General features: G+C 36.6%; 1 protein-coding gene across 1 annotated transcript in view; it reads left to right on the plus strand.

Moving 5' to 3' along the window:
* Nucleotides 1-19,392, plus strand: part of PROS1 (protein S) — a 67,897-nt gene that overhangs the window by 36,189 nt on the left and 12,316 nt on the right. The window contains exons 7-10 of the mRNA XM_070455039.1: nucleotides 5,601-5,726; nucleotides 8,570-8,691; nucleotides 11,283-11,398; nucleotides 14,211-14,400. Of these exons, the coding sequence (XP_070311140.1) occupies nucleotides 5,601-5,726; nucleotides 8,570-8,691; nucleotides 11,283-11,398; nucleotides 14,211-14,400 (554 nt within the window). The remainder of the gene's footprint in view (nucleotides 1-5,600; nucleotides 5,727-8,569; nucleotides 8,692-11,282; nucleotides 11,399-14,210; nucleotides 14,401-19,392) is intronic.

The following is a 19,392-nucleotide window of genomic DNA, read 5'->3' on the forward strand; positions in this document are numbered from 1 at the left end:
TCTTTCTTCCTTCCCTTTGTTTCTTCTTTCCTTTCTTTTCTTTCTTCTTCCCTCTCTTCCTCCATACCCCTTTCCCATCTTCTCCTCTTTTTGTGATGAGGTAAAAAAATTTAGTAAGTTAAAATGTAAAGTTATCTTGTTCAACTCTATTCATAGTCTGCTTTCATAAATCCTTAAATTGAATTCATGTTCAATGAGTGGTCTGTCCTTCATTGCACTGTAGTGTTTAGCATAGTTTACTATTGTTGTTCAGTCGCCCAGTCATGTCTGACATTTTGCAACCCCATGGACTGCAACACGCCAGGCTTCCCTGTCTATTATCTCCCAGAGTTTGCTCAAACTCATGTCCATTGAGTCAATGATACCATCCAACCACCTCATTCTCTGTCACCCTCTTCTTCTCCTACCCTCAGTCTCCCAGCATCAGGGTCTTTTCCAATGAGTTGGATTTTCACATCAGGTAGCCAAAGTATTGGAGCTTCAGCTTCACCATCAGTCCTTCCAGTGAATATTCAGGACTAATTGCCTTTAGGATGGACTGGTTGGATCTCTTTGCAGTCCAAGGGACTCTCAAGAGTCTTCTCCAACACCACAGTTCAAAAGCATCAGTTCTTCAGTGCTCAGCCTTCATGGTCCAACTCTCACATCCATTCATGACTACTGGGAAAACCATAACTTTGACTAGACGACCTTTGTCAGCCAAGTGATATCTCTGCTTTTTAATACACTGTCTAGGTTTGTCATAGCTTTTCTTCCAAGGAGCAAGTGTCTTTTAACTTCGTGGCTACAGTCACCATCCAAAGTGATTTTGGAGCCCAAGAAAATAAAGTCTGTCACTGTTTCCATCGTTTCCCCATCTGTTGGCCATGAGTGTTGGGAATGAATGCCATAATCTTTATTTTTTGAATGTTGAGTTTTAAGCCAGTTTTTTCACTCTCCTCTTTCACCTTCATCAAGTAGTAATAGTAGTTTAGTCACTAAGTCGGTGTCCAGCTCTTTGGACCCCACAGACTGTAGCCTGCCAGGTTCCTCTGTCCATGGGATTCTCCAGGCAAGAATACTGGAGTGGGTTGCCATTTCCTTCTCCAGGGGATCTTCCCAACCCAGGAATCAGACCCAGGTCTCCTGCATTGCAGGCAGATTCTTTACTGACAGAGCTATGAGGGAAGCCCAGTGAAAGTTGCTCAGGCGTTTCTGACTCTTTGCGACCCCATGGACTATACAGTCCCTGGAATTCTCCAGGCCAGAATACTGGAGTGGGTAGCCTTTCCCCTCACCAGTGGATCAAATCCAGGTTTCTTGCACTGCAGGCAGATTCTTTACCACCAGAGCCACAAGAGAAGCCCCACCTTCATCAGGAGGCTCTTTAGTTCCTCTTGGCTTTCTGCCATTAAAGTGGTGTCATTTGCATATCTGAGGTTGATATTTCTCCCTGTAATCTTGATCCAGCTTGGGCTTCATCCAGCCCAGCACTTCCCATGATGTACTCTGCATATAAGTTAAGTAAGCAGGGTGATGATATACAGCCTTAACGTACTCCTTTCCCAATTTGGAACCAGTCTGTTGTCCTGTGTCCGATTCTGATTGTTGCTTCTTGACCTGCATACAGGTTTCTCAAGAGGCAAGTAAGATGGTCTGGTATTCCCATCCTTTTAAGAATTTTCCACAGTTTGTTGTGATCCACCAAGTCAAAGGCTTTAGCATAGTCAGTGAAGCAGAAGTAGGTGTTTCTCTGGAATTCCCTTGCTTTTTCTATGATTCAGTGGATGTTGGCAACTTGATCTCTGGTTCCTCCGAATGGTGGTTTAGTCACTCAGTTGTGTCCAACTCTCTGTGACCCCATGGACTGTAACCCACTAGGCTCTTCTGTCTATAGGATTCTCCAGGCAATAATACTGGAGTGGGTTGCCATTTCCTCCTCCAGGGGATTTCCAACCCAGGGATTGAACCTGGGTCTCCTGCATTGTAGGCAGATTCTTTACCAGCTGAGCTACAAGGGAAGCCCTCTGGTTCCTCTGCTTTTTCTAAATTCAGCTTGTACATCTGGAAGTTCTCAGTTCATATACTGTTGGAGCCTAGCTTGAAGGATTTTGAGCATTACCTTGCTAGCAAGTGCAATGAGTGCAATTGTGTAGAGTTTGAATATTGTTTGGCATTTTCCTTTTTTGGGATGAAATGAAAAAACTGACCTTTTCCAATCCTATGGCCATTGCCAAGTTTCCCAAATTTGCTGGCATATTGAGTGCAGCACTTTCACAGCATCATCTTTTATGATTTGAAATAGCTCAGCCGGACCTCCACTAACTTAGTTCATAGTAATGCTTCCCAAGGCCCACTTGATTTCACTCTCCCGGATGTCTGGCTCTAGGTGAGTTGATCACCCTATCATGGTTATCCTGGTAATTAAGACCTTTCTTGTATAGTTCTTCTGTGTATTCTTGCCACCTCGTCTTAATATATTTTGCTTTTGTTATGTCCACACTGTTTCTTTCCTTTATTGTGCACATCTTTGCATGAAATATTCCCAAGGTATCTCTAATTTTCTTGAAGAGATCTCTAGTCTTTCCTATTCTATTGTTTTCCTCTATTTCTTTGCATTGTTCACTTAAGAAGGCTTTTTAAAAATCTCTCCTTGCTATTCTTTGGAGCTCTGCATTCAGATAGGTATATTTTCCCTTTTCCTTTCACTTCTCTTCTTTGCTCAGCTACTTGTCAGGCCTCCTCAGACAACCATTTTGCCTTTTTGCCTTTCTTTTTCTTGAGGATGGTTTTGATCACTACATCCTGTACAATGTTACAAACCTCCATCCATAGTACTTCAGGCACTCTGTCTATCAAATCTAATCCCTTGAATCTATTTGTCACTTCCACTGTATCATCAAATGGGATTTGATTTAGGCCATACCTGAATGGCGGTGGGGTTTTCCCTACTTTTTTTGATTTAAGTCTGAATTTTGCAATAAGGAGTTCATGGTCATTTCCTGGTCTTGTTTTTGCTGACTGTACAGAGCTTCTTCATCTTCAGCTGCAAAGAATATGACCAGTCTGATTTTGGTATTGACCTTCTGGCTATGTCCACCTGTAGAGTCGTCTCTTGGGTTGTTGGCAAAGAGTGTTTGCTATTATCAGTGAGTTCTCTTGGTAAACCTCTGTTAACTTTTGCCCTGCTTCATTTTGTACTCAAGGCCATACTTGCCTATTACTCAAGATATCACTTGACTTCCTACTTTTGCATTCTTGTCCACTATGATGAAAAGGACATTTTTTTTTTTTTTTTTTTGCTGTTAGTCCTAAAAGGTCTTGTAGGTCTTCATAGAACCATTCAACTTCATCTACTTCAGTATTAGTAGTTGGAGCATAGACCTTGGATTACTGTGATTTGAATGCTTTGCCTTGGAAATGAACCAAGATCATTCTGTCATTTACTATGATATCATTTAAAGTGTAGTTAAGTGACTTTAAGGTGAATTGCATAAACTAACAATTTCTTATGAGCAATTATACAATTTTAGATTATATATCTTTCTTGTTTGCCTATTTGAAGGTGTTTGAGGTAGATATTTAGAATACCAGTATCAATAGAACACTAGTTACAGAAAATCATCATAATGAAAGGATACCATATGCATTCCATAAGCAAATAATACCCATTTGTACTTGAACATCTAAATACTTGAAAGAATTTGTGCTGCTAAAGAATTTATGATTTTCATTTTAATTTAGAGCAATTTAATCCTTAGTCATTGAGTTAATACACATTAACCAAAAGTTCTCTTAGAAATGATGGTCTCTGTTATCAGTACATATGTTTTTGTATGGTTCATTTACATAGTGTTTTGTTCACGATACATAAGCAATAAAGTACACAATTAGTAGAAGAATATATATACAATTGTTACAACAGGGCCTTTATTTAAAATGTGGATTTGGTTGGGATTAAGTTGCCAGTAAATTTCCAAAAATGCAAGAATAAAACTTTTCATCAGACATTAGATGTCAGTGTAGAGTCATAAAATGTATATACTATAACCCACACTCATATAATTTAAAGGAGTTCTTGTAATATGCCTCAAATCAAATAAATTTAGTCATGTTTTTACTTCCTGTTAAAAATATGGATTTTATAGCTCTTTTTTAAAAATTAAGTATTTTTTGAAATAATTATAGATTTACATGCAGTTGTAAGAAGTAATAAAAGACATCCCATGTACCCTTTACCCAATTTCCCCAGACAGGAATACTTGCAAAAGTATAATACCTTATAACATACAGGATATTGACATTGATACAAGCAAGATACAGGAAAATTTACTTGCCACAGTAAATTGATTCATTTATTTTTTGTGAAGGTTATTTTAAATAGAGAAATGTCTGACAATTTGGCCAATTTGTGGAAAAATTAAACTATCAGCTTTTTTAAGTAGAAAATCTAGATTTCATTCTGAGCTTATCTTTCCTGAGAGAGTACAGATGAGAAAGTTCAATTCAGTTCAGTCACTTGAAAGTGTCCGACTCTCTGCGACCCCATGGACTGCAGCAAGCCAGGCCTCCCTGTCAATCACCAACTCCCAGAGTTTACTCAAACTCATGTCCATTGAGTCGGTAATCCCATCCAACCATCTCATCCTCTGTTGTCCCCTTCTCCTCTCGCCTTCAATCTTTCCTAGCATCAGGGTCTTTTCAAATGAGTCAGTTTTTCAAATCAGGGTGGCCAAAGTATTGGAGTTTCAGCTTCAGCATTAGTTCTTCCAATGAATATTCAGGACTGATATCCTTTAGGATGGACTGGTTGGATCTCCTTGCTGTCCAAGAGACTCTCAAGTCTTCTCCAACACCGCAGTTCAAAAGCATCAATTCTTCGGTGCTCAGCTTTCTTTACAGATGAGAAAAGTTCACTATAATAATTATATTTCTATTGAACTATTTCTATCACTTGTTTTTGTCACAGTCACTTATTCAGTAACTAGTTGCAATTTCAAATTTCTGAAATATTAATTTAATGTTAAAATTTATCCTGGATTAGCTGTGGCTTCATAAATAATTGAAGACCTTACCCAGTCCCATTTTAAATTTGAATCACTCTTGAGTAATTTAAGCCATAATAGTAGTATGCAGATTTAGCTATGGTCCATTTCCAAAGGAAAGGTATAAGAGGGATGAGCCATCTCATTTTTATCCTATTTTTTTATATTTGTGATAATACAGAGTAAATAAGCTTTTTTTTTTTCAGTGTAGATAAGCTTTTAAGACCATATTTCAGAAACATGTGTTTAGGAATACATGTTAAGAATATGATGAGTCTCTTCAATTTATTTTCATACTGTAACCTGGTAGATAAGAAAATAATTAAAGCCTTTTTTTCTTTTACATGATTATAAGGAAATAGCAGACACCGATCAAATTCCCTATGCATTTGTAGAAAGAAACTGTATTAAGTGAACTAAAACATGATGATAGATTTAATATTTTGTTATTTCCAGTCCACTTTGTTGTTTTATTAGATATATGAAACTAGACCCAGGAAACACAAATCAAGGGTTCTTTGCTAGTGTCTACTGGTATGGAAAAAAATTTTTTTAATATACTTGTTTCATTTGTAGATGTGGATGAATGCGTTTTAAAGCCAAGCATTTGTGGCACAGCTGTGTGCAAGAACATCCCAGGAGACTTTGAATGTGAATGTGCTGAAGGCTACAAATACAATCCCGTATCAAAGTCTTGTGACGGTAAAGTTCTGTTGGTATTATTGGTGGTGGAGGGGGTGAGTTGGCACCCTGATTTGAAATGAGAAGCATTGGTTCTTCTTGATATCAGTAATCAGATTTTCTCAGGTGGTAAAATCCATGCTATAATTTGATCAGTTGGGTGGTGATGGCTTCCTTCCAGATTAAAAGTATGTCAGACCCATGCATGATCGGTGCTGTGCAATCTGATGGTCCTCTAAGCTGTATTTGGATTGCAGACCTCCCATATATGATAGAAGCAAAAGAAACACATTTATTCAAAAATAAAAAGCAGCTGAAAGGAAACACAGACAGACACACACGAGAGAGAAAGGAAGATGAGTTTAAAACAAGGTGGTTAGAAATCTTTCGTTTTATGCCAGGCTTTTCAGTGATTTTCTGTGTGTGTTTAAGTCTGTCATTTTATTGTAAAATAGTAAATGACCTAACTCCATTGTAATTAAATATATATAAAAAGAAAATCTCATCATAACCAGATGAGAGCCAAGCTCTAAAACTGTGAGAAGCAGTGATTAGGGATGTCTGTGTCTGGATTTGGGAGAGCTCCTTGAAGCTTGTGATTACTTCATTTGACTCCAGTGCTGCTGTCCAGGTAGCTTAGATGTATCATAGGGTTATTTTTTTTTAATCATGGATATGTACAAATTATCTCACATCCTCCTCTGATTTTTTAAAAAAATTTTGAAGTGAGTTTAATATCATGACTGAAAGGGAAAGTGAAAGTTTCTCCATCATGTCAGACTCTTTGCAACCCCATGAACTATATGGTCCATGGAATGCTCCAGGCCAGAATACTGAAGTGGGTATCCTTTCCTTTCTCCAGGGAACATTCCCAACCCAGGGATCGAACCCAGGTCTCCCCCATCGCAGGTGGATTCTTTACCAGCTGAGCCACCAGGGAAGCCCAATATCATGACTAAAACTAATCAAATTAATAGTAATTTTTCTATTATGGCAAAATACATGTATATGTGCCACTGTTTCCACGTTTTCCCATCTATTTGCCATGAATTGATGGGACCAGATGCCATGATCTTAGTTTTCTGAATGTTGAGCTTTTTTTTTTTTTAACCAGGGAATAGCACTTATTTATTTTTTTCATTTACCTTTATTAGTTGGAGGCTAATTACCTTACAGTACTGCAGTGGGTCTTGTCATACACTGACATGAATCAGCCATGGAGTTACATGTATTCCCCATCCCGATCCCCCCTCCCACCTCCCTCTCCACCCGATTCCTCTGGGTCTTCCCAGTGCACCAGGCCCGAGCACTTGTCTCATGCATTAAATGTTGAGCTTTAAGCCAACTTTTTCACTCTCCTCTTTCACTTTCATCAAGAGGCTTTTTAGTTCCTCTTCACTTTCTGCCATAAAGGTGGTGTCATCTGCATATCTGAGGTTACTGATATTTCTCCTGGCAATCTTGATTCCAGCTTGTGCTTCATCCAGCCCAGTGTTTCTCATGATGTACTCTGCATGTAAGTTAAACAAGCGGGGTGACAGTATACAGCCTTGACGTACTCCTTTCCCTATCTGGAACCAGTCTGTTGTTCCATGTCCAGTTCTAACTGTTGCTTCCTGACCTGCGTACAGATTTCTCAAGAGGCAGGTCAGATAGTCTGGTATTCCCATCTCTTTCAGAATTGTCCAGTTTATTGTGATCCACACAGTCAAAGTCTTTGGCATAGTCAGTAAAGCAGAAATCGATGTGACATACATATATACAATATTTTATTACTTTAGTTATGCTATTCAATTTCAGTAGTATTGAGGGCTCACTAATTTTGGGATTTTATTTTAAGACATTCAAAGGGGTTCTCATTTTAAGGGGAAACTATGCTATAGCAGTGTTTGAGTTTGGGAATTTTCAAAGATCACAGGGTATATTCATCTAAAAGGTCAATGATCTCACATATTTCTAAAGTGTACCTAAGCTGAAACATCTTATTACAACTTTTCAAGAATGATTTTCTTAAAATATGGATTGGAACAGGGACCATAGAGAAGATTTCACAAAACGGGTGGTAATAGCACAGTGAGATTTTTTGGTTTTTTTATATCTTTAATAAGTTAAGAAATAAATGTATGTCCTTAAATTTATTGCCACCATTAATCATTGCATTATGGAAAGTGATATTTTCTTGATATAGTCATTTAATCTGCAACTACAATGTTATTTAGTTGCTAAGTTGCGTCCAACTCTTTTGTGACTCCATGGACTATAGCCAGACAGGGTCCTCTGTCCATGGGATTTCCCAGACAAGAATACTGAACTAAGTTGCCATTTCCTTCTCCAGGGGATCCTCCAGACCCAGGAACTGAACCCACATCTCTGGCTTGGCAGGTGGATTCTGTCTCTGTGAATTACATTAACCTTCATTTAAAAGGGATCTTTTCTTCCCTTCCCTTCCCTGTCTTCCTGTCCTCCCCTCCACTCCTTCTTTTCCCCTTCCTTTTCTTTTCATCAAAGCAGAGAGTTAAGAAGAAAGTGTCAATGGAATTCATATGATCAGATTCGACAGTTACATTGAGACTCTGTTTTTTTCTTCAAAATCATAAAATTAGCATAGTTGTCATATCTTTATTAATTATTAATTACTGAAAGTTATCCTTTAAATTTGTTGATTCAGGTCTATAAACAAATTGAAATTACATTTGTGACTCATTTAAATTTCTGTGGCAAATGCATAAAGGTGATGTGATGTCAAAGAATTTCTTTCACTAAGGATTTATTATCACTGATTATCTTATACTAAAATCAGAATAGTCCTTCTGTTGGATTGAACATTCAGGAGATGTTAAAATTTATGTTCTCTTTTCCCCCAGATGTGGATGAATGCTCTGAGAACTTGTGTGCTCAACTTTGTGTCAATTACCCTGGAGGTTACTCTTGTTACTGTGATGGAAAGAAAGGATTCAAACTTGCCCAAGATCAAAAGAGTTGTGAGGTAACACTTTGCAATACTAACATGCCCATCTGTTTTTAAAAATGAGATCCAGGTACTTATTTCCATATAGTTGAGGTAAATAAGAATACAGATTTCTACTTAATTGCTATAGTTCAAAACAGGCTATGAGTCACAATCTATTTACTAATTTTGACCACATAATTTGGTAAACATTGTGAGGGACTTCCCAGTTGGTGCTAGTGGTAAAGAACCTGCCTGCCAATACAGAAGACATAAGAGACGCGGGCTCATTCCCTTGGTCAGAAATGTCCCCTGGAGGAGGGCATGGCAATCCACTCCAGTATTCTTGCCTGGAGAATCCCACGGGCAGCGGAGACTGATGGGCTGCAGTCCACAGTGGGTGACGACGAGTTGGACAGGACTGAAGCGGTATAGCAGGCATGTGGATAATTAGTGACTGGATTAAAAAAAAGCTGCAGGGCCACAGTTCAAAGAGTGCTCATGTGTATAGCCTGTACTTTTATAAAATGCAATATGTATGTTTACTTAAAAAACTGTAAAAAGCTAAGGTTTATACTTCTCTTTGTGAGAAAAAATCTTTCATAGAAATTTCAGTGAAAACATTTTTCAGTGTCTACTTTCATCACACTCTGACAAGTTTGATCATGCCTTAGGCATGTTAGTACTTGCAAGAGTGTGCATAAAATCTCAGGTGCAAACAGTTTTTTCAGAGTAGGGTTTAGTCGAGGTTTAAGTATATCGAAATTCAGAGGGATCAGTTTTGTTACTTTCTATCTCTTCAACTTGCTTCTAGGTTACTCAAATTCAATTCATAATTGATCCAGAAAGTGAATGTTGGGGGTAGGTTCTAATATTTCTTCCACTGAAGAAATCTGAAGCTCTTTTTTTCTTTTTTTCCCTAAGCAAGGATCACGTTAGTGATCTTTAGTCCAATTCATGAGTCTCTTTTAATTTTTAAAAGTGAAAGTGAAATGTCAAGCTTATGAGGCAGACATTTAAAAAAAAGAAACACCGTTAACTGATTATTTAATAGTCATTGATTTACACATACTGTCTATCTGCTCTCAAGAGAAGCTGTATATGTTAAAAAAATATCAACATTTCATATTATGCTACCTATTTGGTAAAGGAAGGTAAGGAAAGCTAGTTGGCATATGTAGTAACTTTGGTAGTACTTCATTGAAATGTGTGCATGTTTATTTTGTAATTTGATATCCTATTATTTCAGTATTTTTTGTTGTTACACGTTGCCACCTTCCTTGGAATAGATATACTGAAGTTCTAAGAGGAAATGAGATATTATTTCAGGACCTAGATTTAATACAGTGCTATTTGCGCAGTTCTCCCCAGAATATCCCTAGATGTATGCCCAAGAACTTCTCATTTAAAAAACTTTCCATTTAAATGTTTGTTTTTACTCTTAAAAGAAAGAAAGACCTTGATAATAGTTCCTACATGTGTGCTAAGTCACTTCAGTAATGCCTGGCTCTTTGTGATCCTATGGGCTGTAGCCTGCCAGGCACCTCTGTCCATGATATTCTCCAGGCAAGAATGCTGGAGTGGGTTGCCATGTCCTCCTCCAGGGGATCTTCCTGGCCCAAGGATCGAACATTTGTCCTTTATGTCTCCTGCACTGACAGGTGGGTTCTTCACCACTAGAGCCACCTGGGAAGCCCTGATAATAAATCACCTGACTCTAAGTCTTTTTTTTTGGTAAATTCCTTGGAGATTATGATGATATCTTACTTAATATTTATCCTGTTCAGGTTTTTCAGCATTTCCTTTGATATCTAGAGAGCACATTTTTGCTCAGAAAAATTTTGGCTTAATAAGACTTTAAAACAAATGGAGGGTGAGTGGGAGGGAGGCTCATAAGGGAGGAGATTTATGTATATATATAGCTTATTCTGCTATAAAGAATCTGCCTGCAATGCAGGAGACGTGAGTTCACTCCCTGAGTGGAGAAGATCTCCTGGAGAAGGGAATGGCAACCCACTCCAGTATTCTTGCCTGGAGAATCCCATGGACAGAGGAGCCTGGTGGGCTACAGTCCATGGGGTCACAAAGAGTCAAACGTGACTGAGCGACTAACAACATTATAGCTTATTCACTCTATTTTACAGCAGAAACTAACACAGCATTGTAAAGCAATTATACTCCAAAGAAAAACAAATAAATTAGGTACGGAGGAAAAAATAAAACTGGTTCAGTGGTAAGGAATCCACCTGCCATGCAGGAGCCCGCAGGAGATGCAGGTTTGATCCCTGGGTCAGGAAGGTCCGCTGGAGGAGGACATGGCAACCCACTCCAGTACTCTTGCCTGGAGAATCCCACGGACAGAGGAGCCTGGCGGGCTACAGTCCATGGGGTCAGGAAGAGTCAGACACGACTGAAGTGACTTAGCATGCATTCTTGGGGATTACACTGATGGACTATACAGGGAAGTAAAAGATATTGCTTTGTTATTACAATGGGTGTTCTGCATTGATTGTACTGTATCAGAGAGGATATGTTTGACAAGACCACTAGGAACCAGAGAAAGAATGATATCCTGACACGTACACCATCAGTAACCAATGCCTTTTCTCATTTTGTTGCCTTTTCTCCAGGCTGTTCCAGTGTGCCTTCCTTTGGACCTTGACAAAAATTATGAATTGCTTTACTTGGCAGAGCAGTTTGTAGGAGTCGTTTTGTATTTAAAATTTCGTTTGCCAGAAACCACCAGGTGAGGTACCAATGTCAGTGATAATTCTAGAAATAAGCACGTCAGAACAGAAGAAAAGGAGTTACTAACGGTTTAAAATCCATGAAATTTTACTAACAATCAGATAATTTAGGTGTATTATCAATCAGATGATATTGGGTACCCTAAAGTTCATTTTTTCCTTCACATATAATTTTCATACTTGAATCATTTGGGGTTGTTCTAGGCTGATCTTCCCTAGTGATCATTTTACCCTAAGCCGGAGTTCTTCCTTTTCTAATGAATACATATTTTAAGAAGCTGGAAAAGAGGATTTAAAGTATCTGTGAAATTTTCATTCTTTTTTCTACCATCTAAGTAATGGGAATAATTCAAGATACTGCTTTTAGAATATAGTTATATTCATAATTATTAAGCAAACTATAAGATTGCCGAAGTAGTATTTTAAAGAAATGTGTCACCTGATTTTAGTTGACTGAGTACTTTATCTCCTCTTCCTGTAATTAGGTTGACTTTGGAGAGGAAGTAATCACTTCTGTTTTTGAGTCATGATGCTACTTTATCAAATTTTCTCAGAGCCATCATTGTTGGAACTAGGAAAAAAAAATTCAAATTTTGTTGGAATAATGGAAACATTTGAGACTGATTATAGACTCCAAATTTTAAAATATTTTAATTAGATAAGCATGTATATTTAGAATTTAATCCATTAGATCTATGAGTGAATACTCATTAAATCATTCAACTCAATTCGTAGAAATTTTATCATTAAGGACACTGAAATTTACTCACTGATATGGTTGTGACCTTTCAGCACTCTGATTTCCCCAAAAATGTTTTCCCCTCTAACACCTCAGAGCAAAGAATATCTTCTAGTGACATGGATTGGAGACAGCCTTTCCTTGCTATGAGGATAATTATGAGAGAGCAGAATTAATTATCTCAGACACTTTCAGAGGTATTCATTTCTCACCGTTCACAAAAGCTTGGGCTCTAACATCGGATAAAATTGGTCAAACAATCATTTTCTTTCAGTATTTATTATTTAGTTTAAACTTTTTATTGAGGTATTATATATATTTGTATACACGCACACACATACACACACACAGAAGTATACATGTAATATACATATATCTTATATATACAGCTTGATGAACTTTTATAAGCTGCCACCTGTGTAACAAACTCAAAAAACAGCTAATGTTTTTTGTTTCTTTTTTCTTTTTTTGCAAATTTCTTCAACTCTGTTTCCCACAATCAAATCCTTATGCTGCCCCAAAGTTAACAAGTTCACTTTTTTTCACTCTACAATGCTTCTGAAAGAGAATGAATTGTTCCCCAACGTAGTGAATCAGTATGCTGATGTATTCCAGACAGAAAATATGCCGAACACAACTATTTGAATTACTGGTTTTTATCATGTTTTTACAAAGAGAGGGAAATTATCTTCATAATAGGATCAACTTCTAGAAGATCCTGACCATACACAGATTCAGGTTTTGGCAAGATAATAATGCTTCACATCAGCAAAATGTGATGAATATGAAAGAAAAGTCCCTACTCAGAGAAAAATGGTTCTTTTTAAATATAATCTGAGTTCCTTAAATTCCTAGTATATTTTGATCTACCCAAGAAACTTTACTCCACATTTATCTCTTTATAATATTTTCTTGGAATTCTCAAGGCTAGAAAGTTTATTCTATCACTTTTTCTTTGTTCTGTTCGAGGTAGGTTTGTGCCCATTACAAATTATGCCTCTATTACTATTACTATTGTACATAGAAAAGGAAAGAGTCTGGGATTCTTTCTTGTCATATTTCATAATTATCTGAAATCTTCATTTTTTAATTTAAATTACCTTTATTTTAATTTAACTCAGATGGCCAGTAATTATACAGCTATTTTTCCTGTTTCTTGTTTACCTTTTTTCAATCATTTTGCTTTACGGGTCCCTTGGAAACTTTAATGCTGATTTTCATTACAGTATCGTAAGGCCATGAATTTATATATATTATTTTTCAGTCCAGCATTCTTAAGATTTTTATCCCTCCGTGTAGTAGCTACATATATGTTCAATCTCTTAATAGCAACAGGCATTGTCAGAGCTCAGATTGCCCCAAACACATGGCTATATCTTTTAAACTCTCCTTCTATGTACTCTAGTATAATGATTTGTGCAATTAGAGTTTTGGAGAGCTTTTAAAATTAAACTAACAGATACTTTTTAAAGTTTTTTATTTTGCCTTCCTTTACCACACATGAAGACTTAATTATGTTAGAAATCATTCAGATACTATCTTGTATATCTCTCTGAGTGATTCCTTCCTGACATATATGAAATCGTAGGGAACATTTGCTCTTTGATGGATGAACCAATCATGGATTAAACATCTTTTATTAATCATATGTGGACACAGGAAAAAAAAAAAAGAAGAATCTTCATGTTAGATTATATAGTGTATAAAAGGCTTGAGACAGTATGCCCAATATTTATACATGTGTATTCCAGCATTTAAAAAGCTTTCAAAAAAAAAAAATAAATAAAAGAGCTTTCAAAACAAATGCCAAAAGATGAAAAATTTATCAAAGCATATGCTCATTTGGAAAAAAGTTTCCACGAATAAGCAAGAAAGTAAAACAGCTTGATTTTAAGTACACATGGAGCCAGAGATAATACAAGAAGGGTTTAATCTGGCCCTTCTCTTTTATTTTTTCTAGTGAAAGAGTTGTCTCTTTTAACATACTGCTATTTGCCAGTTCGAGAGTAAAAGAAAAAACATGATCTTCAATATTTCTCACTATTCAGGCTCTCTCTTTGTCCATTGTTCAGATTTTCAGCTGAATTTGATTTCCGGACATATGATTCAGAAGGTGTTATCCTGTATGCAGAATCTTCTGATCACTCAGCTTGGTTCCTGATTGCGCTTCGTGAGGGAAAGATTGAAATTCAGTTTAAGAATGAAAATACAGTCAAAATGACAACTGGCGGCAAAGTTATTAATGATGGTTTATGGAATATGGTATGTTTTGCAGAATTCATAAAGAATCATTCCACTCTGATGCAGTTTGTATAAAATCATTAATCATTACTATAATAGTGATACCAAACCAAAATAAGTTTGGGTTTATCTGATGTTGTGTGAAGTGTATTCTACACACTGTAAATACCTGAAATGGTCTGAGAAATTATTCTCTCTCAACATGTGTGGATTTCCCATAACTGAAGTTGTTTCCAGTTATTTGCTTTGTTAAAAACAACTATTTTGTTTTTAACTTCACCTTTTTTAGTGGCTGTAACTGGTGAACTGTGATATCGCACCTATAAGGTCAAGGGTTATGCAAAGATAACACTGATCTAGGACAGCTACACTGGATAGCCATCAATATTTTTGATGTAAAAGAGAAATACATGTAGTAACAAAATTAAAATTTTAATTTAATTTTAAATATTATCATATAGATTAATGGATTTGTACAAATAGGATACACTAGCTGGAGCCAATCAGAATGCTTAGAAACTAGCATTTTTAGGTAATCCCTAAAAGTGAGTCTTTATTTGAATAATCAAGAATAGAACTTTAATCTACTGTATTCAAATGGAACTTATCTTGGAGAAGGGATTACTGTTAGTCTACAGAGGGGAGAATGTCACTTTAAATCAATGCTGCTTTCAGCAGAGAAGAGCTGAGACCAGCTTCACCTTAGAATGTGGTGACCCAAAGAGACACTTTCTAAGTCTATGGGAACTGACAAGAAAGGTCCATGTTAAGCAACCATGTAAAGTCATCACTAAATTATTTCATTATACTTATCCACTCTTGCAATCATATATTCAATAAGGATTTAGTCAGCAAGTTTAAAATGCTATATTCCTGAGTCCAAGGGGCTGAAACCATAGTAAGAGATTGTCCATGTTCTTTGAGGTTAGACTCTAACAGTTTAATAGTGGATGTGGCATTGTGAACCAATACGGTGTAATGTGAAATATGTTTCAGGAAAGTGTAATAAAGAATAGTTGGGTACAGATGTAGTTCACCAAAAAGGGGGCTATCTGTTGATTGGTAGCCATGGCTTTGGGGCTCCTGACTTTGAAAGAATTGTGGCTTCAGAGGATCAAATGCAACTGTCAGAGAAGTTGTTAAAATTCTTTTACTTCTGTTGCTTATTAGTATAGCTTTTTTTTTTTTTAACCACATCTTTCCTACTACATCTGTATCTATAATATTTGATGCATACAGCTATTCCTCCAGTGTACTGAAGAATACACTTTAATGCCAGCTGTCCCTAAATCACCTATCTAAAACCACTAAAATCACTTTTGCAGTAAAAGAGAGTAAACAGAATTCTTTTTTCAATGAGTTTATACAAATTGAAAATATCAGCTGTTTGAAGGTGAATTTAAATACATTTCTATGTAGGATATAATGTATATAAAGAAGAAGATAAATATCTGTGAAGTGATCATGAGTTGCAAGTAGTATTTATTGAAGAATTGTTCATGTATATCCTGTTAAAGTCAAAATTTGGGTTGAATGGAAGGCAGCTGTTCAGTTTCATTCATCTCCTATATTTATGATTCTTGTTAAAAAGAAACTATTATTTAATGATATGCCCATGTTTTAGCTACAGCATTTAAATTAAAATCTCCCTCTATAAACTGAATACAAGCTTATAGAAAAAGTAAAATTTAAGAACAATTAGCAAGTCAGAGAGAAACTTTGGTAATAAATTTGCTGTTACTGGTTTTTCTTTAAATTATAATTCAATCTTTTTCTGAAGTCGGAGAGAAACTCTGGTAATAAATTTGGTGCTATTGGTTTTTCTTTAAAATCTAATTCAATATCTTAACAGTTTTTGCACTTTACACTCCCCTGATAAATAGGAATTCTTTTTTCACTCCATACCTTTTATATTTAAGATAGAATGGTAGCAAGGGCTACCTTGGTGGCTCAGAGGTTAAAGCGTCTGCCTCCAATGCTGGAGACCCGGGTTCGATCCCTGGGTCGGGAAGATCCCCTGGAGAAGGAAATGGCAACCCACTCCAGTATTCTTGCTTGGAGAATCCCACTTTCACTATGGTAGTCCTACTAACGTATAATCCTGATGATTTATTAATGAATTATACTGTTTCAAACAAATTTATGCAGCCCAGAAATTATTTAAAATAAGAAAATACTTTAAATAAGTATTTGAATTTTAATTAATGACAAAGTGATCAAGTTAAACTAACCTATTAACTGGACTATTCACTTTATAGCAGTTGTTTCACTAATTTTAAATTATTTTAAAATTTTAAATATGTTAAAAATAAATTAAAATGTATAACTTAGAATTGTTTTATAATTCAGGTAAATAAAATTGAATGTGTAATGATTGTCATTAGAATGGCTATAACCTGTAGGAATAAATATTGATAACTTGTAAGTGATTATTATATTTCATAGCTGGATATAGTCCTAATATTGGTGGAAAATGTATAATTTGTATAATTTCATTTATCCAACAAAATATTTTATGAGCACTTTCTGTGCTATTCCTTCTTCTAGGTGGTGGGGATGCAATAGTGAATAAAACAAAAAAGTCCTTGCTCTTATGGAGCTTGCATTTTGGTGGTGAGATGAAAACTACAAATGTGTCAACAAATAGCTATGTCAGATAGTGATTAATGCTATGAGGAAAAAGAAAAGCAAAGCCAGGCAGTAGAGAATGATGATGGTGAGTGTGCACATGGAATCAGAAAAGCCATCTCTGATTACTTTAAATCAGAGACTTGAGGGCACATGACAGCATATATTTTGGAAAGAAGATAATTCTGTGTCACATGAACAGCAAATACAGTCTTAGGCTAGAGGATGTGTTTGTTTTTATTTGAGCAGCAACATGAAAGTGAGTGTAGATGCAGTGGAGTGAGAGAGGGAAAGAGTAGTAAAAAGTGAAGTCAGAAATGTGGTCTGGAATAAGACCTTGAATTTTCTGTTAAGTAGAAAGACCCTAGATGATTTTGATAAGTGATATGATCTAATTTGCATGTTAAAAGATGATCCTGGTTAGGACCTAATGACTGTGGAAACTGTAGAGAGTAAGGATAGTGGCTCAGTGGTAAATAATCTGCGTGCCAATGCAGAAGACATGAGTTCAATCCCTCAGTTCAGTTCAGTCACTCAGTCATGTCCGACTCTTCGCGACCCCGTGGACTGCAGCACGCTAGGCTTCCCTCTCCATCACCAACTCCTGGAGCTTGCTCAAACTCATGTCCATCGAGCCAGTGATGCCATCTAACCATCTCATCCTCTGTCGTCCCCTTCTCCTCCTGCCTTCAGTCTTTCCCAGCATCAGGGTCTTTTCCAAGGAATCAGTTCTTTGTATCAGGTGACCAAAGTATTGGAGCTTCAGCTTCAGCATCAGTCCTTCCAATGAACACCCAGGGCTGATCTCCTTTAGGATGGACTGGTTGGATCTCCTTGCAATCCAAGGGACTCTCAAGAGTCTTCTCCAACACCACAGTTCAAAAGCATCAATTCTTCAGCACTCAGCTTTCTTTATAGTCCAATTCTCATATCCATACATGACCACTGGAAAAACCATAGCTTTGACTAGACGGACCTTTGTTGGCAAAGTGAGGTCTCTGCTTTTTAATATGCTGTCTAGGTTGGTCATAGCTTTTCTTCCAAAGAACAAATGTCTTTTAATTTCATGGCTGCAGTCACTATCTGCAGTGATTCTGGATCCCAGAAAATGAAGTCTCTCACTGTTTCCATTGTTTCCCCATCTATTTGCTATGATCTTAGTTTTCTGAATGTTGAGTTTTAAGCCGCCTTTTTCACTCTCCGCTTTAATTTTCATTAAGAGGCTCTTTAGTTCTTCTTTGTTTTATGCCATAAGGGTGGTGTCAGCTGCATATTTGAGGTTATTGATATCTGAGATTCAGTCTCTGACCTGGGAAGGTCCCACGTGCCTCGGAACAGCTATTGCCCGTGGGCCACAGCTATGGGCTTCCTTGGTGGCTCAGATGGTAAAGAATCTGCCTGCAGTGTGGGAGACCCAGCTTCAACACCTGGGTCAGGAAGACCCCCTGGAGAAGGGAACGGCTACCCAGTCAAGTGTTCTTGCCTGGAGAATTCCATGGACAGAGGAGCCTGGCAGTCTACAGTCTGTGAGGTTGCAGAGTCGGACACGACTGGATGATTAACACTTTCACTTTCACAAGGATAAAACAGGATATGGGATTAGGAGACTATTGCAATAACAGTGAAAAGAAGATGACAACTTTGGCTTCAGTGTTGATAGTAGGAGTGCTGAGAAGTGATCAGATTCGGAGTATATTTTTAAGATCCAGCCTTTAATTTAAGATAGACTAAAAGCTTTTGGAAATTCAGCATAAAGAGGGCTATAAAGACCCCAAGATAAGTTAGTCACTCTGTGGTTTTAAACTCTTATCACATCCAATATACTGCTCTAAATATTATATTAAAAATAATATAATTTATAAAAATATTTTTCAATATGTAAATACTTAAGTTCAAGTATAATATTTGTCAAAGCTTTCTTATATACATAGAATAACATGAAAGCTACAAATGAAGGCTTATGCTGGGGTGTTATTTTACTTTAGAGCATAATTTTTCTCTTCCTGTAGTAGTGCTTTGATATGCCTATTGTCTGGCTACCCCGATTGGTAAGTAAATGCAGAGTTTGCATGTTGAGTCCTACAGTTTTATATGAGGAAATTGCAGCAATGGTTCTTCAAATTGCCTTTATAAGAAAAAAAATTTTATTGTTTACCACTACTTCCAATTTTTTTAGAAACCCAAACTACTTTCAGAATTGGAAAAACCCAATTTAATGTATTATGCTTTCTTATGACTTCAACTACTTTTGAATTTTGAAACAAAATATAATTTGTGTTTAATAAACATAATACTGAATGTACTAGCTTCTCTTAATTTATGTTAAAATGTATTCACATTATTAATTTCATATTTATACTATCAGACAAATGCAAAATAAGGGCA

This window comes from Odocoileus virginianus, chromosome 25 (assembly GCF_023699985.2).
Source record: "Odocoileus virginianus isolate 20LAN1187 ecotype Illinois chromosome 25, Ovbor_1.2, whole genome shotgun sequence".
Lineage (NCBI taxonomy): Eukaryota > Metazoa > Chordata > Mammalia > Artiodactyla > Cervidae > Odocoileus > Odocoileus virginianus.